Source organism: Nematostella vectensis, chromosome 4 (assembly GCF_932526225.1).
Source record: "Nematostella vectensis chromosome 4, jaNemVect1.1, whole genome shotgun sequence".
Classification (NCBI taxonomy): Eukaryota; Metazoa; Cnidaria; class Anthozoa; order Actiniaria; family Edwardsiidae; genus Nematostella; species Nematostella vectensis.
This window is the reverse complement of record NC_064037.1, coordinates 17,458,350-17,481,746: the sequence shown is the minus strand read 5'-3', so window position 1 is coordinate 17,481,746 and position 23,397 is coordinate 17,458,350. Positions and strand designations below refer to the sequence as shown.

General features: G+C 47.0%; 1 protein-coding gene across 1 annotated transcript in view; it reads left to right on the top strand.

Moving 5' to 3' along the window:
- LOC116617678 (golgin subfamily A member 6-like protein 22) overlaps positions 1-23,397 on the top strand; it is a 35,553-nt gene that overhangs the window by 3,888 nt on the left and 8,268 nt on the right. The window contains exons 7-8 of the mRNA XM_032380612.2: positions 21,051-21,231; positions 23,271-23,360. Of these exons, the coding sequence (XP_032236503.2) occupies positions 21,051-21,231; positions 23,271-23,360 (271 nt within the window). The remainder of the gene's footprint in view (positions 1-21,050; positions 21,232-23,270; positions 23,361-23,397) is intronic.

Here is a 23,397-nt window from a genome sequence, read left to right as displayed (position 1 = left end):
ACCCTGCTAGCTCAAACACCCATTTACCGAAACTAACAGTAGGACCCTGCTAGCTCAAACCCCCATTAACTCAAACTAACAGTAGGACCCCGCTAGCTCAAACCCCCATTAACTCAAACTAACAGTAGGACCCTGCTAGCTCAAATCCCCATTAACTCAAACTAGCAGAGTAGGACCCTGCTAGCTCAAACCCCCATTAACTCAAACTAACAGTAGGACCCTGCTAGCTCAAACCCCCATTAACTCAAACTAACAGAGTAGGACCCTGCTAGCTCAAACCCCCATTAACTCAAACTAACAGAGTAGGACCCTGCTAGCTCAAACACCCATTAACTCAAACTAACAGTAGGACCCTGCTAGCTCAAACCCCCATTAACTCAAACTAACAGTAGGACCCTGCTAGCTCAAACCCCCATTAACTCAAACTAACACAGTAGGACCCTGCTAGCTCAAACCCCCATTAACTCAAACTAACAGAGTAGGACCCTGCTAGCTCAAACCCCCATTAACTCAAACTAACAGTAGGACCCTGCTAGCTCAAACCCCCATTAACCAAAACTAACAGAGTAGGACCCTGCTAGCTCAAACCCCCATTTACTCAAACTAACAGAGTAGGACCCTGCTAGCTCAAACACCCATTTACCAAAACTAACAGTAGGACCCTGCTAGCTCAAACCCCCATTAACTCAAACTAACAGTAGGACCCTGCTAGCTCAAACCCCCATTAACCGAAACTAACAGTAGGACTCCGCTAGCTCAAACCCCCATTAACTCAAACTAACAGAGTAGGACCCTGCTAGCTCAAACCCCCATTAACTCAAACTAACAGTAGGACCCCGCTAGCTCAAACCCCCATTAACCGAAACTAACAGAGTAGGACCCCGCTAGCTCAAACCCCCAATTAACTCAAACTAACAGTAGGACCCTGCTAGCTCAAACCCCCATTAACCGAAACTAACAGAGTAGGACCCTGCTAGCTCAAACCCCCATTAACTCAAACTAACAGTAGGACCCCGCTAGCTCAAACCCCCATTAACTCAAACTAACAGTAGGACCCTGCTAGCTCAAACCCCCATTAACTCAAACTAGCAGAGTAGGACCCTGCTAGCTCAAACCCCCATTAACTCAAACTAACAGTAGGACCCTGCTAGCTCAAACCCCCATTAACTCAAACTAACAGAGTAGGACCCTGCTAGCTCAAACCCCCATTAACTCAAACTAACAGAGTAGGACCCTGCTAGCTCAAACCCCCATTAACTCAAACTAACAGAGTAGGACCCCGCTAGCTCAAACACCCATTTACCGAAACTAACAGCAGGACGCTGCTAGCTCAAACCCCCATTAACTCAAACTAACAGAGTAGGACCCTGCTAGCTCAAACCCCCATTAACTCAAACTAACAGTAGGACCCCGCTAGCTCAAACCCCCATTAACCGAAACTAACAGAGTAGGACCCCGCTAGCTCAAACCCCCAATTAACTCAAACTAACAGTAGGACCCTGCTAGCTCAAACCCCCATTAACCGAAACTAACAGAGTAGGACCCTGCTAGCTCAAACCCCCATTAACTCAAACTAACAGTAGGACCCCGCTAGCTCAAACCCCCATTAACTCAAACTAACAGTAGGACCCTGCTAGCTCAAACCCCCATTAACTCAAACTAGCAGAGTAGGACCCTGCTAGCTCAAACCCCCATTAACTCAAACTAACAGTAGGACCCTGCTAGCTCAAACCCCCATTAACTCAAACTAACAGAGTAGGACCCTGCTAGCTCAAACCCCCATTAACTCAAACTAACAGTGGGATCCTGCTAGCTCAAACCCCCATTAACTCAAACTAACAGAGTAGGACCCTGCTAGCTCAAACCCCCATTAACTCAAACTAACAGAGTAGGACCCTGCTAGCTCAAACACCCATTAACTCAAACTAACAGTAGGACCCTGCTAGCTCAAACCCCCATTAACTCAAACTAACAGTAGGACCCTGCTAGCTCAAACCCCCATTAACTCAAACTAACACAGTAGGACCCTGCTAGCTCAAACCCCCATTAACTCAAACTAACAGAGTAGGACCCTGCTAGCTCAAACCCCCATTAACTCAAACTAACAGTAGGACCCTGCTAGCTCAAACCCCCATTAACCAAAACTAACAGAGTAGGACCCTGCTAGCTCAAACCCCCATTTACTCAAACTAACAGAGTAGGACCCTGCTAGCTCAAACACCCATTTACCGAAACTAACAGTAGGACCCTGCTAGCTCAAACCCCCATTAACTCAAACTAACAGTAGGACCCTGCTAGCTCAAACCCCCATTAACCGAAACTAACAGTAGGACCCCGCTAGCTCAAACCCCCATTAACTCAAACTAACAGAGTAGGACCCTGCTAGCTCAAACCCCCATTAACTCAAACTAACAGTAGGACCCCGCTAGCTCAAACCCCCATTAACCGAAACTAACAGAGTAGGACCCCGCTAGCTCAAACCCCCATTAACTCAAACTAACAGTAGGACCCTGCTAGCTCAAACCCCCATTAACTCAAACTAACAGTAGGACCCTGCTAGCTCAAACCCCCATTAACCGAAACTAACAGTAGGACCCCGCTAGCTCAAACCCCCATTAACTCAAACTAACAGAGTAGGACCCTGCTAGCTCAAACCCCCATTAACTCAAACTAACAGTAGGACCCCGCTAGCTCAAACCCCCATTAACCGAAACTAACAGAGTAGGACCCCGCTAGCTCAAACCCCCATTAACTCAAACTAACAGTAGGACCCTGCTAGCTCAAACCCCCATTAACTCAAACTAACAGTAGGACCCCGCTAGCTCAAACCCCCATTAACTCAAACTAACAGTAGGACCCTGCTAGCTCAAACCCCCATTAACTCAAACTAGCAGAGTAGGACCCTGCTAGCTCAAACCCCCATTAACTCAAACTAACAGTAGGACCCTGCTAGCTCAAACCCCCATTAACTCAAACTAACAGAGTAGGACCCTGCTAGCTCAAACCCCCATTAACTCAAACTAACAGAGTAGGACCCTGCTAGCTCAAACCCCCATTAACTCAAACTAACAGAGTAGGACCCCGCTAGCTCAAACACCCATTTACCGAAACTAACAGCAGGACGCTGCTAGCTCAAACCCCCATTAACTCAAACTAACAGAGTAGGACCCTGCTAGCTCAAACCCCCATTAACTCAAACTAACAGTAGGACCCCGCTAGCTCAAACCCCCATTAACCGAAACTAACAGAGTAGGACCCCGCTAGCTCAAACCCCCAATTAACTCAAACTAACAGTAGGACCCTGCTAGCTCAAACCCCCATTAACCGAAACTAACAGAGTAGGACCCTGCTAGCTCAAACCCCCATTAACTCAAACTAACAGTAGGACCCCGCTAGCTCAAACCCCCATTAACTCAAACTAACAGTAGGACCCTGCTAGCTCAAACCCCCATTAACTCAAACTAGCAGAGTAGGACCCTGCTAGCTCAAACCCCCATTAACTCAAACTAACAGTAGGACCCTGCTAGCTCAAACCCCCATTAACTCAAACTAACAGAGTAGGACCCTGCTAGCTCAAACCCCCATTAACTCAAACTAACAGTGGGATCCTGCTAGCTCAAACCCCCATTAACTCAAACTAACAGAGTAGGACCCTGCTAGCTCAAACCCCCATTAACTCAAACTAACAGAGTAGGACCCTGCTAGCTCAAACACCCATTAACTCAAACTAACAGTAGGACCCTGCTAGCTCAAACCCCCATTAACTCAAACTAACAGTAGGACCCTGCTAGCTCAAACCCCCATTAACTCAAACTAACACAGTAGGACCCTGCTAGCTCAAACCCCCATTAACTCAAACTAACAGAGTAGGACCCTGCTAGCTCAAACCCCCATTAACTCAAACTAACAGTAGGACCCTGCTAGCTCAAACCCCCATTAACCAAAACTAACAGAGTAGGACCCTGCTAGCTCAAACCCCCATTTACTCAAACTAACAGAGTAGGACCCTGCTAGCTCAAACACCCATTTACCGAAACTAACAGTAGGACCCTGCTAGCTCAAACCCCCATTAACTCAAACTAACAGTAGGACCCTGCTAGCTCAAACCCCCATTAACCGAAACTAACAGTAGGACCCCGCTAGCTCAAACCCCCATTAACTCAAACTAACAGAGTAGGACCCTGCTAGCTCAAACCCCCATTAACTCAAACTAACAGTAGGACCCCGCTAGCTCAAACCCCCATTAACCGAAACTAACAGAGTAGGACCCCGCTAGCTCAAACCCCCATTAACTCAAACTAACAGTAGGACCCTGCTAGCTCAAACCCCCATTAACTCAAACTAACAGTAGGACCCTGCTAGCTCAAACCCCCATTAACCGAAACTAACAGTAGGACCCCGCTAGCTCAAACCCCCATTAACTCAAACTAACAGAGTAGGACCCTGCTAGCTCAAACCCCCATTAACTCAAACTAACAGTAGGACCCCGCTAGCTCAAACCCCCATTAACCGAAACTAACAGAGTAGGACCCCGCTAGCTCAAACCCCCATTAACTCAAACTAACAGTAGGACCCTGCTAGCTCAAACCCCCATTAACTCAAACTAACAGTAGGACCCTGCTAGCTCAAACCCCCATTAACTCAAACTAACAGTAGGACCCCGCTAGCTCAAACCCCCATTAACTCAAACTAACAGTAGGACCCCGCTAGCTCAAACCCCCATTAACTCAAACTAACAGAGTAGGACCCTGCTAGCTCAAACACCCATTTACCGAAACTAACAGTAGGACCCTGCTAGCTCAAACCCCCATTTACCGAAACTAACAGTAGGACCCTGCTAGCTCAAACACCCATTTACCGAAACTAACAGTAGGACCCTGCTAGCTCAAACACCCAATTAACTCAAACTAACAGTAGGACCCTGCTAGCTCAAACCCCCATTAACTCAAACTAACAGTAGGACCCTGCTAGCTCAAACCCCCATTAACTCAAACTAACAGTAGGACCCTGCTAGCTCAAACCCCCATTAACCGAAACTAACAGTAGGACCCCGCTAGCTCAAACCCCCATTAACTCAAACTAACAGAGTAGGACCCTGCTAGCTCAAACCCCCATTAACTCAAACTAACAGTAGGACCCCGCTAGCTCAAACCCCCATTAACCGAAACTAACAGAGTAGGACCCCGCTAGCTCAAACCCCCATTAACTCAAACTAGCAGAGTAGGACCCTGCTAGCTCAAACCCCCATTAACTCAAACTAACAGTAGGACCCTGCTAGCTCAAACCCCCATTAACTCAAACTAACAGAGTAGGACCCTGCTAGCTCAAACCCCCATTAACTCAAACTAACAGAGTAGGACCCTGCTAGCTCAAACCCCCATTAACTCAAACTAACAGAGTAGGACCCCGCTAGCTCAAACACCCATTTACCGAAACTAACAGCAGGACGCTGCTAGCTCAAACCCCCATTAACTCAAACTAACAGAGTAGGACCCTGCTAGCTCAAACCCCCATTAACTCAAACTAACAGTAGGACCCCGCTAGCTCAAACCCCCATTAACCGAAACTAACAGAGTAGGACCCCGCTAGCTCAAACCCCCAATTAACTCAAACTAACAGTAGGACCCTGCTAGCTCAAACCCCCATTAACCGAAACTAACAGAGTAGGACCCTGCTAGCTCAAACCCCCATTAACTCAAACTAACAGTAGGACCCCGCTAGCTCAAACCCCCATTAACTCAAACTAACAGTAGGACCCTGCTAGCTCAAACCCCCATCAACTCAAACTAGCAGAGTAGGACCCTGCTAGCTCAAACCCCCATTAACTCAAACTAACAGTAGGACCCTGCTAGCTCAAACCCCCATTAACTCAAACTAACAGAGTAGGACCCTGCTAGCTCAAACCCCCATTAACTCAAACTAACAGTGGGATCCTGCTAGCTCAAACCCCCATTAACTCAAACTAACAGAGTAGGACCCTGCTAGCTCAAACCCCCATTAACTCAAACTAACAGAGTAGGACCCTGCTAGCTCAAACACCCATTAACTCAAACTAACAGTAGGACCCTGCTAGCTCAAACCCCCATTAACTCAAACTAACAGTAGGACCCTGCTAGCTCAAACCCCCATTAACTCAAACTAACACAGTAGGACCCTGCTAGCTCAAACCCCCATTAACTCAAACTAACAGAGTAGGACCCTGCTAGCTCAAACCCCCATTAACTCAAACTAACAGTAGGACCCTGCTAGCTCAAACCCCCATTAACAAAAACTAACAGAGTAGGACCCTGCTAGCTCAAACCCCCATTTACTCAAACTAACAGTAGGACCCTGCTAGCTCAAACACCCATTTACCGAAACTAACAGTAGGACCCTGCTAGCTCAAACCCCCATTAACTCAAACTAACAGTAGGACCCTGCTAGCTCAAACCCCCATTAACCGAAACTAACAGTAGGACCCCGCTAGCTCAAACCCCCATTAACTCAAACTAACAGAGTAGGACCCTGCTAGCTCAAACCCCCATTAACTCAAACTAACAGTAGGACCCCGCTAGCTCAAACCCCCATTAACCGAAACTAACAGAGTAGGACCCCGCTAGCTCAAACCCCCATGAACTCAAACTAACAGTAGGACCCTGCTAGCTCAAACCCCCATTAACTCAAACTAACAGTAGGACCCTGCTAGCTCAAACCCCCATTAACCGAAACTAACAGTAGGACCCCGCTAGCTCAAACCCCCATTAACTCAAACTAACAGAGTAGGACCCTGCTAGCTCAAACCCCCATTAACTCAAACTAACAGTAGGACCCCGCTAGCTCAAACCCCCATTAACCGAAACTAACAGAGTAGGACCCCGCTAGCTCAAACCCCCATTAACTCAAACTAACAGTAGGACCCTGCTAGCTCAAACCCCCATTAACTCAAACTAACAGTAGGACCCTGCTAGCTCAAACCCCCATTAACTCAAACTAACAGTAGGACCCCGCTAGCTCAAACCCCCATTAACTCAAACTAACAGTAGGACCCCGCTAGCTCAAACCCCCATTAACTCAAACTAACAGAGTAGGACCCTGCTAGCTCAAACACCCATTTACCGAAACTAACAGTAGGACCCTGCTAGCTCAAACCCCCATTTACCGAAACTAACAGTAGGACCCTGCTAGCTCAAACACCCATTTACCGAAACTAACAGTAGGACCCTGCTAGCTCAAACACCCAATTAACTCAAACTAACAGTAGGACCCTGCTAGCTCAAACCCCCATTAACTCAAACTAACAGTAGGACCCTGCTAGCTCAAACCCCCATTAACTCAAACTAACAGTAGGACCCTGCTAGCTCAAACCCCCATTAACCGAAACTAACAGTAGGACCCCGCTAGCTCAAACCCCCATTAACTCAAACTAACAGAGTAGGACCCTGCTAGCTCAAACCCCCATTAACTCAAACTAACAGTAGGACCCCGCTAGCTCAAACCCCCATTAACCGAAACTAACAGAGTAGGACCCCGCTAGCTCAAACCCCCATTAACTCAAACTAGCAGAGTAGGACCCTGCTAGCTCAAACCCCCATTAACTCAAACTAACAGTAGGACCCTGCTAGCTCAAACCCCCATTAACTCAAACTAACAGAGTAGGACCCTGCTAGCTCAAACCCCCATTAACTCAAACTAACAGAGTAGGACCCTGCTAGCTCAAACCCCCATTAACTCAAACTAACAGAGTAGGACCCCGCTAGCTCAAACACCCATTTACCGAAACTAACAGCAGGACGCTGCTAGCTCAAACCCCCATTAACTCAAACTAACAGAGTAGGACCCTGCTAGCTCAAACCCCCATTAACTCAAACTAACAGTAGGACCCCGCTAGCTCAAACCCCCATTAACCGAAACTAACAGAGTAGGACCCCGCTAGCTCAAACCCCCAATTAACTCAAACTAACAGTAGGACCCTGCTAGCTCAAACCCCCATTAACCGAAACTAACAGAGTAGGACCCTGCTAGCTCAAACCCCCATTAACTCAAACTAACAGTAGGACCCCGCTAGCTCAAACCCCCATTAACTCAAACTAACAGTAGGACCCTGCTAGCTCAAACCCCCATCAACTCAAACTAGCAGAGTAGGACCCTGCTAGCTCAAACCCCCATTAACTCAAACTAACAGTAGGACCCTGCTAGCTCAAACCCCCATTAACTCAAACTAACAGAGTAGGACCCTGCTAGCTCAAACCCCCATTAACTCAAACTAACAGTGGGATCCTGCTAGCTCAAACCCCCATTAACTCAAACTAACAGAGTAGGACCCTGCTAGCTCAAACCCCCATTAACTCAAACTAACAGAGTAGGACCCTGCTAGCTCAAACACCCATTAACTCAAACTAACAGTAGGACCCTGCTAGCTCAAACCCCCATTAACTCAAACTAACAGTAGGACCCTGCTAGCTCAAACCCCCATTAACTCAAACTAACACAGTAGGACCCTGCTAGCTCAAACCCCCATTAACTCAAACTAACAGAGTAGGACCCTGCTAGCTCAAACCCCCATTAACTCAAACTAACAGTAGGACCCTGCTAGCTCAAACCCCCATTAACAAAAACTAACAGAGTAGGACCCTGCTAGCTCAAACCCCCATTTACTCAAACTAACAGTAGGACCCTGCTAGCTCAAACACCCATTTACCGAAACTAACAGTAGGACCCTGCTAGCTCAAACCCCCATTAACTCAAACTAACAGTAGGACCCTGCTAGCTCAAACCCCCATTAACCGAAACTAACAGTAGGACCCCGCTAGCTCAAACCCCCATTAACTCAAACTAACAGAGTAGGACCCTGCTAGCTCAAACCCCCATTAACTCAAACTAACAGAGTAGGACCCCGCTAGCTCAAACCCCCATTAACCGAAACTAACAGAGTAGGACCCCGCTAGCTCAAACCCCCATTAACTCAAACTAACAGTAGGACCCTGCTAGCTCAAACCCCCATTAACTCAAACTAACAGTAGGACCCTGCTAGCTCAAACCCCCATTAACTCAAACTAACAGTAGGACCCCGCTAGCTCAAACCCCCATTAACTCAAACTAACAGTAGGACCCCGCTAGCTCAAACCCCCATTAACTCAAACTAACAGAGTAGGACCCTGCTAGCTCAAACACCCATTTACCGAAACTAACAGTAGGACCCTGCTAGCTCAAACCCCCATTTACCGAAACTAACAGTAGGACCCTGCTAGCTCAAACACCCATTTACCGAAACTAACAGTAGGACCCTGCTAGCTCAAACACCCAATTAACTCAAACTAACAGTAGGACCCTGCTAGCTCAAACCCCCATTAACTCAAACTAACAGTAGGACCCTGCTAGCTCAAACACCCATTAACTCAAACTAACAGTAGGACCCTGCTAGCTCAAACCCCCATTTACCGAAACTAACAGTAGGACCCTGCTAGCTCAAACCCCCATTTACCGAAACTAACAGTAGGACCCTGCTAGCTCAAACCCCCATTAACTCAAACTAACAGAGTAGGACCCTGCTAGCTCAAACCCCCATTAACTCAAACTAACAGAGTAGGACCCCGCTAGCTCAAACACCCATTTACCGAAACTAACAGCAGGACGCTGCTAGCTCAAACCCCCATTAACTCAAACTAACAGAGTAGGACCCTGCTAGCTCAAACCCCCATTAACTCAAACTAACAGTAGGACCCCGCTAGCTCAAACCCCCATTAACCGAAACTAACAGAGTAGGACCCCGCTAGCTCAAACCCCCAATTAACTCAAACTAACAGTAGGACCCTGCTAGCTCAAACCCCCATTAACCGAAACTAACAGAGTAGGACCCTGCTAGCTCAAACCCCCATTAACTCAAACTAACAGTAGGACCCCGCTAGCTCAAACCCCCATTAACTCAAACTAACAGTAGGACCCTGCTAGCTCAAACCCCCATTAACTCAAACTAGCAGAGTAGGACCCTGCTAGCTCAAACCCCCATTAACTCAAACTAACAGTAGGACCCTGCTAGCTCAAACCCCCATTAACTCAAACTAACAGAGTAGGACCCTGCTAGCTCAAACCCCCATTAACTCAAACTAACAGTGGGATCCTGCTAGCTCAAACCCCCATTAACTCAAACTAACAGAGTAGGACCCTGCTAGCTCAAACCCCCATTAACTCAAACTAACAGAGTAGGACCCTGCTAGCTCAAACACCCATTAACTCAAACTAACAGTAGGACCCTGCTAGCTCAAACCCCCATTAACTCAAACTAACAGTAGGACCCTGCTAGCTCAAACCCCCATTAACTCAAACTAACACAGTAGGACCCTGCTAGCTCAAACCCCCATTAACTCAAACTAACAGAGTAGGACCCTGCTAGCTCAAACCCCCATTAACTCAAACTAACAGTAGGACCCTGCTAGCTCAAACCCCCATTAACCAAAACTAACAGAGTAGGACCCTGCTAGCTCAAACCCCCATTTACTCAAACTAACAGAGTAGGACCCTGCTAGCTCAAACACCCATTTACCGAAACTAACAGTAGGACCCTGCTAGCTCAAACCCCCATTAACTCAAACTAACAGTAGGACCCTGCTAGCTCAAACCCCCATTAACCGAAACTAACAGTAGGACCCCGCTAGCTCAAACCCCCATTAACTCAAACTAACAGAGTAGGACCCTGCTAGCTCAAACCCCCATTAACTCAAACTAACAGTAGGACCCCGCTAGCTCAAACCCCCATTAACCGAAACTAACAGAGTAGGACCCCGCTAGCTCAAACCCCCATTAACTCAAACTAACAGTAGGACCCTGCTAGCTCAAACCCCCATTAACTCAAACTAACAGTAGGACCCTGCTAGCTCAAACCCCCATTAACCGAAACTAACAGTAGGACCCCGCTAGCTCAAACCCCCATTAACTCAAACTAACAGAGTAGGACCCTGCTAGCTCAAACCCCCATTAACTCAAACTAACAGTAGGACCCCGCTAGCTCAAACCCCCATTAACCGAAACTAACAGAGTAGGACCCCGCTAGCTCAAACCCCCATTAACTCAAACTAACAGTAGGACCCTGCTAGCTCAAACCCCCATTAACTCAAACTAACAGTAGGACCCTGCTAGCTCAAACCCCCATTAACTCAAACTAACAGTAGGACCCCGCTAGCTCAAACCCCCATTAACTCAAACTAACAGTAGGACCCCGCTAGCTCAAACCCCCATTAACTCAAACTAACAGAGTAGGACCCTGCTAGCTCAAACACCCATTTACCGAAACTAACAGTAGGACCCTGCTAGCTCAAACCCCCATTTACCGAAACTAACAGTAGGACCCTGCTAGCTCAAACACCCATTTACCGAAACTAACAGTAGGACCCTGCTAGCTCAAACACCCAATTAACTCAAACTAACAGTAGGACCCTGCTAGCTCAAACCCCCATTAACTCAAACTAACAGTAGGACCCTGCTAGCTCAAACCCCCATTAACTCAAACTAACAGTAGGACCCTGCTAGCTCAAACCCCCATTAACCGAAACTAACAGTAGGACCCCGCTAGCTCAAACCCCCATTAACTCAAACTAACAGAGTAGGACCCTGCTAGCTCAAACCCCCATTAACTCAAACTAACAGTAGGACCCCGCTAGCTCAAACCCCCATTAACCGAAACTAACAGAGTAGGACCCCGCTAGCTCAAACCCCCATTAACTCAAACTAGCAGAGTAGGACCCTGCTAGCTCAAACCCCCATTAACTCAAACTAACAGTAGGACCCTGCTAGCTCAAACCCCCATTAACTCAAACTAACAGAGTAGGACCCTGCTAGCTCAAACCCCCATTAACTCAAACTAACAGAGTAGGACCCTGCTAGCTCAAACCCCCATTAACTCAAACTAACAGAGTAGGACCCCGCTAGCTCAAACACCCATTTACCGAAACTAACAGCAGGACGCTGCTAGCTCAAACCCCCATTAACTCAAACTAACAGAGTAGGACCCTGCTAGCTCAAACCCCCATTAACTCAAACTAACAGTAGGACCCCGCTAGCTCAAACCCCCATTAACCGAAACTAACAGAGTAGGACCCCGCTAGCTCAAACCCCCAATTAACTCAAACTAACAGTAGGACCCTGCTAGCTCAAACCCCCATTAACCGAAACTAACAGAGTAGGACCCTGCTAGCTCAAACCCCCATTAACTCAAACTAACAGTAGGACCCCGCTAGCTCAAACCCCCATTAACTCAAACTAACAGTAGGACCCTGCTAGCTCAAACCCCCATCAACTCAAACTAGCAGAGTAGGACCCTGCTAGCTCAAACCCCCATTAACTCAAACTAACAGTAGGACCCTGCTAGCTCAAACCCCCATTAACTCAAACTAACAGAGTAGGACCCTGCTAGCTCAAACCCCCATTAACTCAAACTAACAGTGGGATCCTGCTAGCTCAAACCCCCATTAACTCAAACTAACAGAGTAGGACCCTGCTAGCTCAAACCCCCATTAACTCAAACTAACAGAGTAGGACCCTGCTAGCTCAAACACCCATTAACTCAAACTAACAGTAGGACCCTGCTAGCTCAAACCCCCATTAACTCAAACTAACAGTAGGACCCTGCTAGCTCAAACCCCCATTAACTCAAACTAACACAGTAGGACCCTGCTAGCTCAAACCCCCATTAACTCAAACTAACAGAGTAGGACCCTGCTAGCTCAAACCCCCATTAACTCAAACTAACAGTAGGACCCTGCTAGCTCAAACCCCCATTAACAAAAACTAACAGAGTAGGACCCTGCTAGCTCAAACCCCCATTTACTCAAACTAACAGTAGGACCCTGCTAGCTCAAACACCCATTTACCGAAACTAACAGTAGGACCCTGCTAGCTCAAACCCCCATTAACTCAAACTAACAGTAGGACCCTGCTAGCTCAAACCCCCATTAACCGAAACTAACAGTAGGACCCCGCTAGCTCAAACCCCCATTAACTCAAACTAACAGAGTAGGACCCTGCTAGCTCAAACCCCCATTAACTCAAACTAACAGTAGGACCCCGCTAGCTCAAACCCCCATTAACCGAAACTAACAGAGTAGGACCCCGCTAGCTCAAACCCCCATGAACTCAAACTAACAGTAGGACCCTGCTAGCTCAAACCCCCATTAACTCAAACTAACAGTAGGACCCTGCTAGCTCAAACCCCCATTAACCGAAACTAACAGTAGGACCCCGCTAGCTCAAACCCCCATTAACTCAAACTAACAGAGTAGGACCCTGCTAGCTCAAACCCCCATTAACTCAAACTAACAGTAGGACCCCGCTAGCTCAAACCCCCATTAACCGAAACTAACAGAGTAGGACCCCGCTAGCTCAAACCCCCATTAACTCAAACTAACAGTAGGACCCTGCTAGCTCAAACCCCCATTAACTCAAACTAACAGTAGGACCCTGCTAGCTCAAACCCCCATTAACTCAAACTAACAGTAGGACCCCGCTAGCTCAAACCCCCATTAACTCAAACTAACAGTAGGACCCCGCTAGCTCAAACCCCCATTAACTCAAACTAACAGAGTAGGACCCTGCTAGCTCAAACACCCATTTACCGAAACTAACAGTAGGACCCTGCTAGCTCAAACCCCCATTTACCGAAACTAACAGTAGGACCCTGCTAGCTCAAACACCCATTTACCGAAACTAACAGTAGGACCCTGCTAGCTCAAACACCCAATTAACTCAAACTAACAGTAGGACCCTGCTAGCTCAAACCCCCATTAACTCAAACTAACAGTAGGACCCTGCTAGCTCAAACCCCCATTAACTCAAACTAACAGTAGGACCCTGCTAGCTCAAACCCCCATTAACCGAAACTAACAGTAGGACCCCGCTAGCTCAAACCCCCATTAACTCAAACTAACAGAGTAGGACCCTGCTAGCTCAAACCCCCATTAACTCAAACTAACAGTAGGACCCCGCTAGCTCAAACCCCCATTAACCGAAACTAACAGAGTAGGACCCCGCTAGCTCAAACCCCCATTAACTCAAACTAGCAGAGTAGGACCCTGCTAGCTCAAACCCCCATTAACTCAAACTAACAGTAGGACCCTGCTAGCTCAAACCCCCATTAACTCAAACTAACAGAGTAGGACCCTGCTAGCTCAAACCCCCATTAACTCAAACTAACAGAGTAGGACCCTGCTAGCTCAAACCCCCATTAACTCAAACTAACAGAGTAGGACCCCGCTAGCTCAAACACCCATTTACCGAAACTAACAGCAGGACGCTGCTAGCTCAAACCCCCATTAACTCAAACTAACAGAGTAGGACCCTGCTAGCTCAAACCCCCATTAACTCAAACTAACAGTAGGACCCCGCTAGCTCAAACCCCCATTAACCGAAACTAACAGAGTAGGACCCCGCTAGCTCAAACCCCCAATTAACTCAAACTAACAGTAGGACCCTGCTAGCTCAAACCCCCATTAACCGAAACTAACAGAGTAGGACCCTGCTAGCTCAAACCCCCATTAACTCAAACTAACAGTAGGACCCCGCTAGCTCAAACCCCCATTAACTCAAACTAACAGTAGGACCCTGCTAGCTCAAACCCCCATCAACTCAAACTAGCAGAGTAGGACCCTGCTAGCTCAAACCCCCATTAACTCAAACTAACAGTAGGACCCTGCTAGCTCAAACCCCCATTAACTCAAACTAACAGAGTAGGACCCTGCTAGCTCAAACCCCCATTAACTCAAACTAACAGTGGGATCCTGCTAGCTCAAACCCCCATTAACTCAAACTAACAGAGTAGGACCCTGCTAGCTCAAACCCCCATTAACTCAAACTAACAGAGTAGGACCCTGCTAGCTCAAACACCCATTAACTCAAACTAACAGTAGGACCCTGCTAGCTCAAACCCCCATTAACTCAAACTAACAGTAGGACCCTGCTAGCTCAAACCCCCATTAACTCAAACTAACACAGTAGGACCCTGCTAGCTCAAACCCCCATTAACTCAAACTAACAGAGTAGGACCCTGCTAGCTCAAACCCCCATTAACTCAAACTAACAGTAGGACCCTGCTAGCTCAAACCCCCATTAACAAAAACTAACAGAGTAGGACCCTGCTAGCTCAAACCCCCATTTACTCAAACTAACAGTAGGACCCTGCTAGCTCAAACACCCATTTACCGAAACTAACAGTAGGACCCTGCTAGCTCAAACCCCCATTAACTCAAACTAACAGTAGGACCCTGCTAGCTCAAACCCCCATTAACCGAAACTAACAGTAGGACCCCGCTAGCTCAAACCCCCATTAACTCAAACTAACAGAGTAGGACCCTGCTAGCTCAAACCCCCATTAACTCAAACTAACAGAGTAGGACCCCGCTAGCTCAAACCCCCATTAACCGAAACTAACAGAGTAGGACCCCGCTAGCTCAAACCCCCATTAACTCAAACTAACAGTAGGACCCTGCTAGCTCAAACCCCCATTAACTCAAACTAACAGTAGGACCCTGCTAGCTCAAACCCCCATTAACTCAAACTAACAGTAGGACCCCGCTAGCTCAAACCCCCATTAACTCAAACTAACAGTAGGACCCCGCTAGCTCAAACCCCCATTAACTCAAACTAACAGAGTAGGACCCTGCTAGCTCAAACACCCATTTACCGAAACTAACAGTAGGACCCTGCTAGCTCAAACCCCCATTTACCGAAACTAACAGTAGGACCCTGCTAGCTCAAACACCCATTTACCGAAACTAACAGTAGGACCCTGCTAGCTCAAACACCCAATTAACTCAAACTAACAGTAGGACCCTGCTAGCTCAAACCCCCATTAACTCAAACTAACAGTAGGACCCTGCTAGCTCAAACACCCATTAACTCAAACTAACAGTAGGACCCTGCTAGCTCAAACCCCCATTTACCGAAACTAACAGTAGGACCCTGCTAGCTCAAACCCCCATTTACCGAAACTAACAGTAGGACCCTGCTAGCTCAAACACCCATTAACTCAAACTAACAGAGTAGGACCCTGCTAGCTCAAACCCCCATTAACTCAAACTAACAGAGTAGGACCCTGCTAGCTCAAACCCCCATTAACTCAAACTAACAGTAGGACCCTGCTAGCTCAAACCCCCATTTACCAAAACTAACAGTAGGACCCTGCTAGCTCAAACACCCATTTACCGAAACTAACAGTAGGACCCTGCTAGCTCAAACCCCCATTTACCGAAACTAACAGTAGGACCCTGCTAGCTCAAACCCCCATTAACCGAAACTAACAGAGTAGGACCCCGCTAGCTCAAACCCCCATTAACTCAAACTAACAGTAGGACCCCGCTAGCTCAAACCCCCATTAACTCAAACTAACAGTAGGACCCTGCTAGCTCAAACACCCATTTACCGAAACTAACAGTAGGACCTTGCTAGCTCAAACACCCATTTACCGAAACTAACAGTAGGACCCTGCTAGCTCAAACCCCCATTTACCGAAACTAACAGTAGGACCCTGCTAGCTCAAACCCCTATTAACTCAAACTAACAGTAGGACCCTGCTAGCTCAAACCCCCATTAACTTAAACTAACAGTAGGACCCTGCTAGCTCAAACACCCATTTATCGAAACTGACAGTAGGACCCTGCTAGCTCAAACACCCATTTACCGAAACTAACAGTAGGACCCTGCTAGCTCAAACACCCAATTAACTCAAACTAACAGTAGGACCCTGCTAGCTCAAACACCCATTAACTCAAACTAACAGTAGGACCCCGCTAGCTCAAACACCCATTAACTCAAACTAACAGTAGGACCCTGCTAGCTCAAACCCCCATTTACCGAAACTAACAGTAGGACCCTGCTAGCTCAAACCCCCATTTACCGAAACTAACAGTAGGACCCTGCTAGCTCAAACACCCATTAACTCAAACTAACAGAGTAGGACCCTGCTAGCTCAAACCCCCATTAACTCAAACTAACAGTAGGACCCTGCTAGCTCAAACCCCCATTAACTCAAACTAACAGTAGGACCCTGCTAGCTCAAACCCCTATTTACCGAAACTAACAGTAGGACCCTGCTAGCTCAAACACCCATTTACCGAAACTAACAGTAGGACCCTGCTAGCTCAAACACCCAATTAACTCAAACTAACAGTAGGACCCTGCTAGCTCAAACCCCCATTAACCGAAACTAACAGAGTAGGACCCTGCTAGCTCAAACCCCCATTAACTCAAACTAACAGTTGGACCCCGCTAGCTCAAACCCCCATTAACTCAAACTAACAGTAGGACCCTGCTAGCTCAAACCCCCATTAACTCAAACTAACAGAGTAGGACCCTGCTAGCTCAAACACCCATTTACCGAAACTAACAGTAGGACCCTGCTAGCTCAAACACCCAATTAACTCAAACTAACAGTAGGACCCTGCTAGCTCAAACCCCCATTAACCGAAACTAACAGAGTAGGACCCCGCTAGCTCAAACCCCCATTAACTCAAACTAACAGTAGGACCCTGCTAGCTCAAACACCCATTTACCGAAACTAACAGTAGGACCCTGCTAGCTCAAACCCCCATTAACTCAAACTAACAGTAGGACCCTGCTAGCTCAAACCCCCATTAACTCAAACTAGCAGAGTAGGACCCCGCTAGCTCAAACCCCCATTAACCGAAACTAACAGAGTAGGACCCTGCTAGCTCAAACCACCATTAACTCAAACTAACAGTAGGACCCCGCTAGCTCAAACCCCCATTAACTCAAACTAACAGTAGGACCCTGCTAGCTCAAACCCCCATTTACCGAAACTAACAGTAGGACCCTGCTAGCTCAAACACCCATTTACCGAAACTAACAGTAGGACCCTGCTAGCTCAAACCCCCATTTACCGAAACTAACAGTAGGACCCTGCTAGCTCAAACACCCAATTAACTCAAACTAACAGTAGGACCCTGCTAGCTCAAACCCCCATTAACCGAAACTAACAGTAGGACCCTGCTAGCTCAAACCCCCATTAACTCAAACTAACAGAGTAGGACCCCGCTAGCTCAAACCCCCATTAACTCAAACTAACAGTAGGACCCTGCTAGCTCAAACACCCATTTACCGAAACTAATAGTAGGACCCTGCTAGCTCAAACACCCATTTACCGAAACTAACAGTAGGACCCTGCTAGCTCAAACACCCATTTACCGAAACTAACAGTAGGACCCTGCTAGCTCAAACCCCCATTTACCGAAACTAACAGTAGGACCCTGCTAGCTCAAACACCCAATTAACTCAAACTAACAGTAGGACCCTGCTAGCTCAAACCCCCATTAACCGAAACTAACAGTAGGACCCTGCTAGCTCAAACCCCCATTAACCGAAACTAACAGTAGGACCCTGCTAGCTCAAACCCCCATTAACTCAAACTAACAGTAGGACCCTGCTAGCTCAAACCCCCATTTACCAAAACTAACAGTAGGACCCTGCTAGCTCAAACACCCATTTACCGAAACTAACAGTAGGACCCTGCTAGCTCAAACCCCCATTTACCGAAACTAACAGTAGGACCCTGCTAGCTCAAACCCCCATTAACCGAAACTAACAGAGTAGGACCCCGCTAGCTCAAACCCCCATTAACTCAAACTAACAGTAGGACCCCGCTAGCTCAAACCCCCATTAACTCAAACTAACAGTAGGACCCTGCTAGCTCAAACACCCATTTACCGAAACTAACAGTAGGACCTTGCTAGCTCAAACACCCATTTACCGAAACTAACAGTAGGACCCTGCTAGCTCAAACCCCCATTTACCGAAACTAACAGTAGGACCCTGCTAGCTCAAACCCCTATTAACTCAAACTAACAGTAGGACCCTGCTAGCTCAAACCCCCATTAACTTAAACTAACAGTAGGACCCTGCTAGCTCAAACACCCATTTATCGAAACTGACAGTAGGACCCTGCTAGCTCAAACACCCATTTACCGAAACTAACAGTAGGACCCTGCTAGCTCAAACACCCAATTAACTCAAACTAACAGTAGGACCCTGCTAGCTCAAACACCCATTAACTCAAACTAACAGTAGGACCCCGCTAGCTCAAACACCCATTAACTCAAACTAACAGTAGGACCCTGCTAGCTCAAACCCCCATTTACCGAAACTAACAGTAGGACCCTGCTAGCTCAAACCCCCATTTACCGAAACTAACAGTAGGACCCTGCTAGCTCAAACACCCATTAACTCAAACTAACAGAGTAGGACCCTGCTAGCTCAAACCCCCATTAACTCAAACTAACAGTAGGACCCTGCTAGCTCAAACCCCCATTAACTCAAACTAACAGTAGGACCCTGCTAGCTCAAACCCCTATTTACCGAAACTAACAGTAGGACCCTGCTAGCTCAAACACCCATTTACCGAAACTAACAGTAGGACCCTGCTAGCTCAAACACCCAATTAACTCAAACTAACAGTAGGACCCTGCTAGCTCAAACCCCCATTAACCGAAACTAACAGAGTAGGACCCTGCTAGCTCAAACCCCCATTAACTCAAACTAACAGTTGGACCCCGCTAGCTCAAACCCCCATTAACTCAAACTAACAGTAGGACCCTGCTAGCTCAAACCCCCATTAACTCAAACTAACAGAGTAGGACCCTGCTAGCTCAAACACCCATTTACCGAAACTAACAGTAGGACCCTGCTAGCTCAAACACCCAATTAACTCAAACTAACAGTAGGACCCTGCTAGCTCAAACCCCCATTAACCGAAACTAACAGAGTAGGACCCCGCTAGCTCAAACCCCCATTAACTCAAACTAACAGTAGGACCCTGCTAGCTCAAACACCCATTTACCGAAACTAACAGTAGGACCCTGCTAGCTCAAACCCCCATTAACTCAAACTAACAGTAGGACCCTGCTAGCTCAAACCCCCATTAACTCAAACTAGCAGAGTAGGACCCCGCTAGCTCAAACCCCCATTAACCGAAACTAACAGAGTAGGACCCTGCTAGCTCAAACCACCATTAACTCAAACTAACAGTAGGACCCCGCTAGCTCAAACCCCCATTAACTCAAACTAACAGTAGGACCCTGCTAGCTCAAACCCCCATTTACCGAAACTAACAGTAGGACCCTGCTAGCTCAAACACCCATTTACCGAAACTAACAGTAGGACCCTGCTAGCTCAAACCCCCATTTACCGAAACTAACAGTAGGACCCTGCTAGCTCAAACACCCAATTAACTCAAACTAACAGTAGGACCCTGCTAGCTCAAACCCCCATTAACCGAAACTAACAGTAGGACCCTGCTAGCTCAAACCCCCATTAACTCAAACTAACAGAGTAGGACCCCGCTAGCTCAAACCCCCATTAACTCAAACTAACAGTAGGACCCTGCTAGCTCAAACACCCATTTACCGAAACTAATAGTAGGACCCTGCTAGCTCAAACACCCATTTACCGAAACTAACAGTAGGACCCTGCTAGCTCAAACACCCATTTACCGAAACTAACAGTAGGACCCTGCTAGCTCAAACCCCCATTTACCGAAACTAACAGTAGGACCCTGCTAGCTCAAACACCCAATTAACTCAAACTAACAGTAGGACCCTGCTAGCTCAAACCCCCATTAACCGAAACTAACAGTAGGACCCTGCTAGCTCAAACCCCCATTAACCGAAACTAACAGTAGGACCCTGCTAGCTCAAACCCCCATTAACTCAAACTAACAGAGTAGGACCCCGCTAGCTCAAACCCCCATTAACTCAAACTAACAGTAGGACCCTGCTAGCTCAAACACCCATTTACCGAAACTAACAGTAGGACCCTGCTAGCTCAAACCCCCATTTACCGAAACTAACAGTAGGACCCTGCTAGCTCAAACCCCCATTAACTCAAACTAACAGAGTAGGACCCTGCTAGCTCAAACCCCCATTAACTCAAACTAACAGAGTAGGACCCCGCTAGCTCAAACACCCAATTAACTCAAACTAACAGAGTAGGACCCTGCTAGCTCAAACACCCAATTAACTCAAACTAACAGTAGGATCCTGCTAAAATTAACTAAAACCTTTTTTTCTAATTTTCAGATCACAAGCCTTGTGTTACCAGCAAAGAAATGAGGAGCTAAGCATCCAGGTGGAGACCTTGCAGTCACAAGTGGATGTTGGCAAACTAGAGATCAACTGGCAGCAGGGTGTCATTGCCTCAACAGAAGAAGCTCTGCACAAGACCAGAGTGGAGCTGAGCATGTATCAGGAGCATCTTGAGGTAAGGGGACAACAAGAAACTGTCAGCATGACAGACAGACATGGGGGACAGACAGACTGGGAAAGTGCATGGAAGCAGACAGACGGTGTGAAAGAAAGACAGACACACAAAAAGGGGGATGGACAATCAAACAGAGGCACAGAGAAACACCGGGAATATGAAAAGAGAGACAGACATACAGGGGGATGGACAGACAGACAGATGGTGGACCAAGGGCAGGGGATCCTTATAAGAGATCCACCATCATTGTTGTTCTCTTATAAGGATAGCCTGTCCTTGGTCCACCATCATTGTTGTTCTCTTATAAAGATCCCCTGTCCTTGGTCCACCATCATTGTTGTTCTCTTATAAAGATCCCCTGTCCTTGGTCCACCATCATTGTTGTTCTCTTATAAGGATCCCCTGTCCTTGGTCCACCATCATTGTTGTTCTCTTATAAGGATCCCCTGTCCTTATGTCCACCATCATTGTTGTTCTCTTATAAGGATATCCTGTCCTTGGTCCACCATCATTGTTGTTCTCTTATAAGGATCCCCTGTCCTTGGTCCACCATCATTGTTGTTCTCTTATAAAGATCCCCTGTCCTTGGTCCACCATCATTGTTGTTCTCTTATAAGGATCCCCTGTCCTTGGTCCACCATCATTGTTGTTCTCTTATAAGGATCCCCTGTCCTTGGTCCACCATCATTGTTGTTCTCTTATAAGGATCCCCTGTCCTTGGTCCACCATTATTGTTGTTCTCTTATAAGGATCCCCTGTCCTTATGTCCACCATCATTGTTGTTCTCTTATAAGGATCCCCTGTCCTTATGTCCACCATCATTGTTGTTCTCTTATAAGGATCCCCTGTCCTTGGTCCACCATCATTGTTGTTCTCTTATAAGGATCCCCTTTCCTTGGTCCACCATCATTGTTGTTCTCTTATAAGGATCCCCTGTCCTTATGTCCACCATCATTGTTGTTCTCTTATAAGGATCCCCTGTCCTTATGTCCACCATCATTGTTGTTCTCTTATAAGGATCCCCTGTCCTTATGTCCACCATCATTGTTGTTCTCTTATAAGGATCCCCTGTCCTTATGTCCACCATCATTGTTGTTCTCTTATAAGGATCCCCTGTCCTTATGTCCACCATCATTGTTGTTCTCTTATAAGGATCCCCTGTCCTTGGTTCACCATCATTGTTGTTCTCTTATAACGATCCACTGTCCCTGGTCCACCATCATTGTTGTTCTCTTATAAGGATCCCCTGTCCTTATGTCCACCATCATTGTTGTTCTCTTATAAGGATCCCCTGTCCTTATGTCCACCATCATTGTTGTTCTCTTATAAGGATCCCCTGTCCTTTGTTCACCATCATTGTTGTTTTCTTATAACGATCCCCTGTCCCTGGTCCGGCATCATTGTTGTTCTCTTATAAGGATCCCCTGTCCTTGGTCCACCATCATTGTTGTTCTCTTATAAAGATCCCCTGTCCTTGGTCCACCATCATTGTTGTTCTCTTATAAGGCTCCCCTGTCCTTGGTCCACCATCATTGTTGTTCTCTTATAAAGATCCCCTGTCCTTGGTTCACCATCATTGTTGTTCTCTTATAAGGATCCCCTGTCCTTATGTCCACCATCATTGTTGTTCTCTTATAAGGATCCCCTGTCCTTGGTCCACCATCATTGTTGTTCTCTTATAAAGATCCCCTGTCCTTGGTCCACCATCATTGTTGTTCTCTTATAAGGATCCCCTGTCCTTATGTCCACCATCATTGTTGTTCTCTTATAAGGATCCCCTGTCCTTATGTCCACCATCATTGTTGTTCTCTTATAAGGATCCCCTGTCCTTGGTCCACCATCATTGTTGTTCTCTTATAAGGATCCCCTTTCCTTGGTCCACCATCATTGTCATCTCTTATAAGGATCCCCTGTCCTTATGTCCACCATCATTGTTGTTCTCTTATAAGGATCCCCTGTCCTTATGTCCACCATCATTGTTGTTCTCTTATAAGGATCCCCTGTCCTTATGTCCACCATCATTGTTGATCTCTTTACAGATGGTTCAGTGTCAGCAGCAAGAGGTCAATGAGTTCATGCTCGAGGAGAAAAGGAACTTGGAGGAGATGACAAGAGAATATGAACAACAGGTAAGCCCCAGACACCTTGGATTCCCTTGGATGTGCT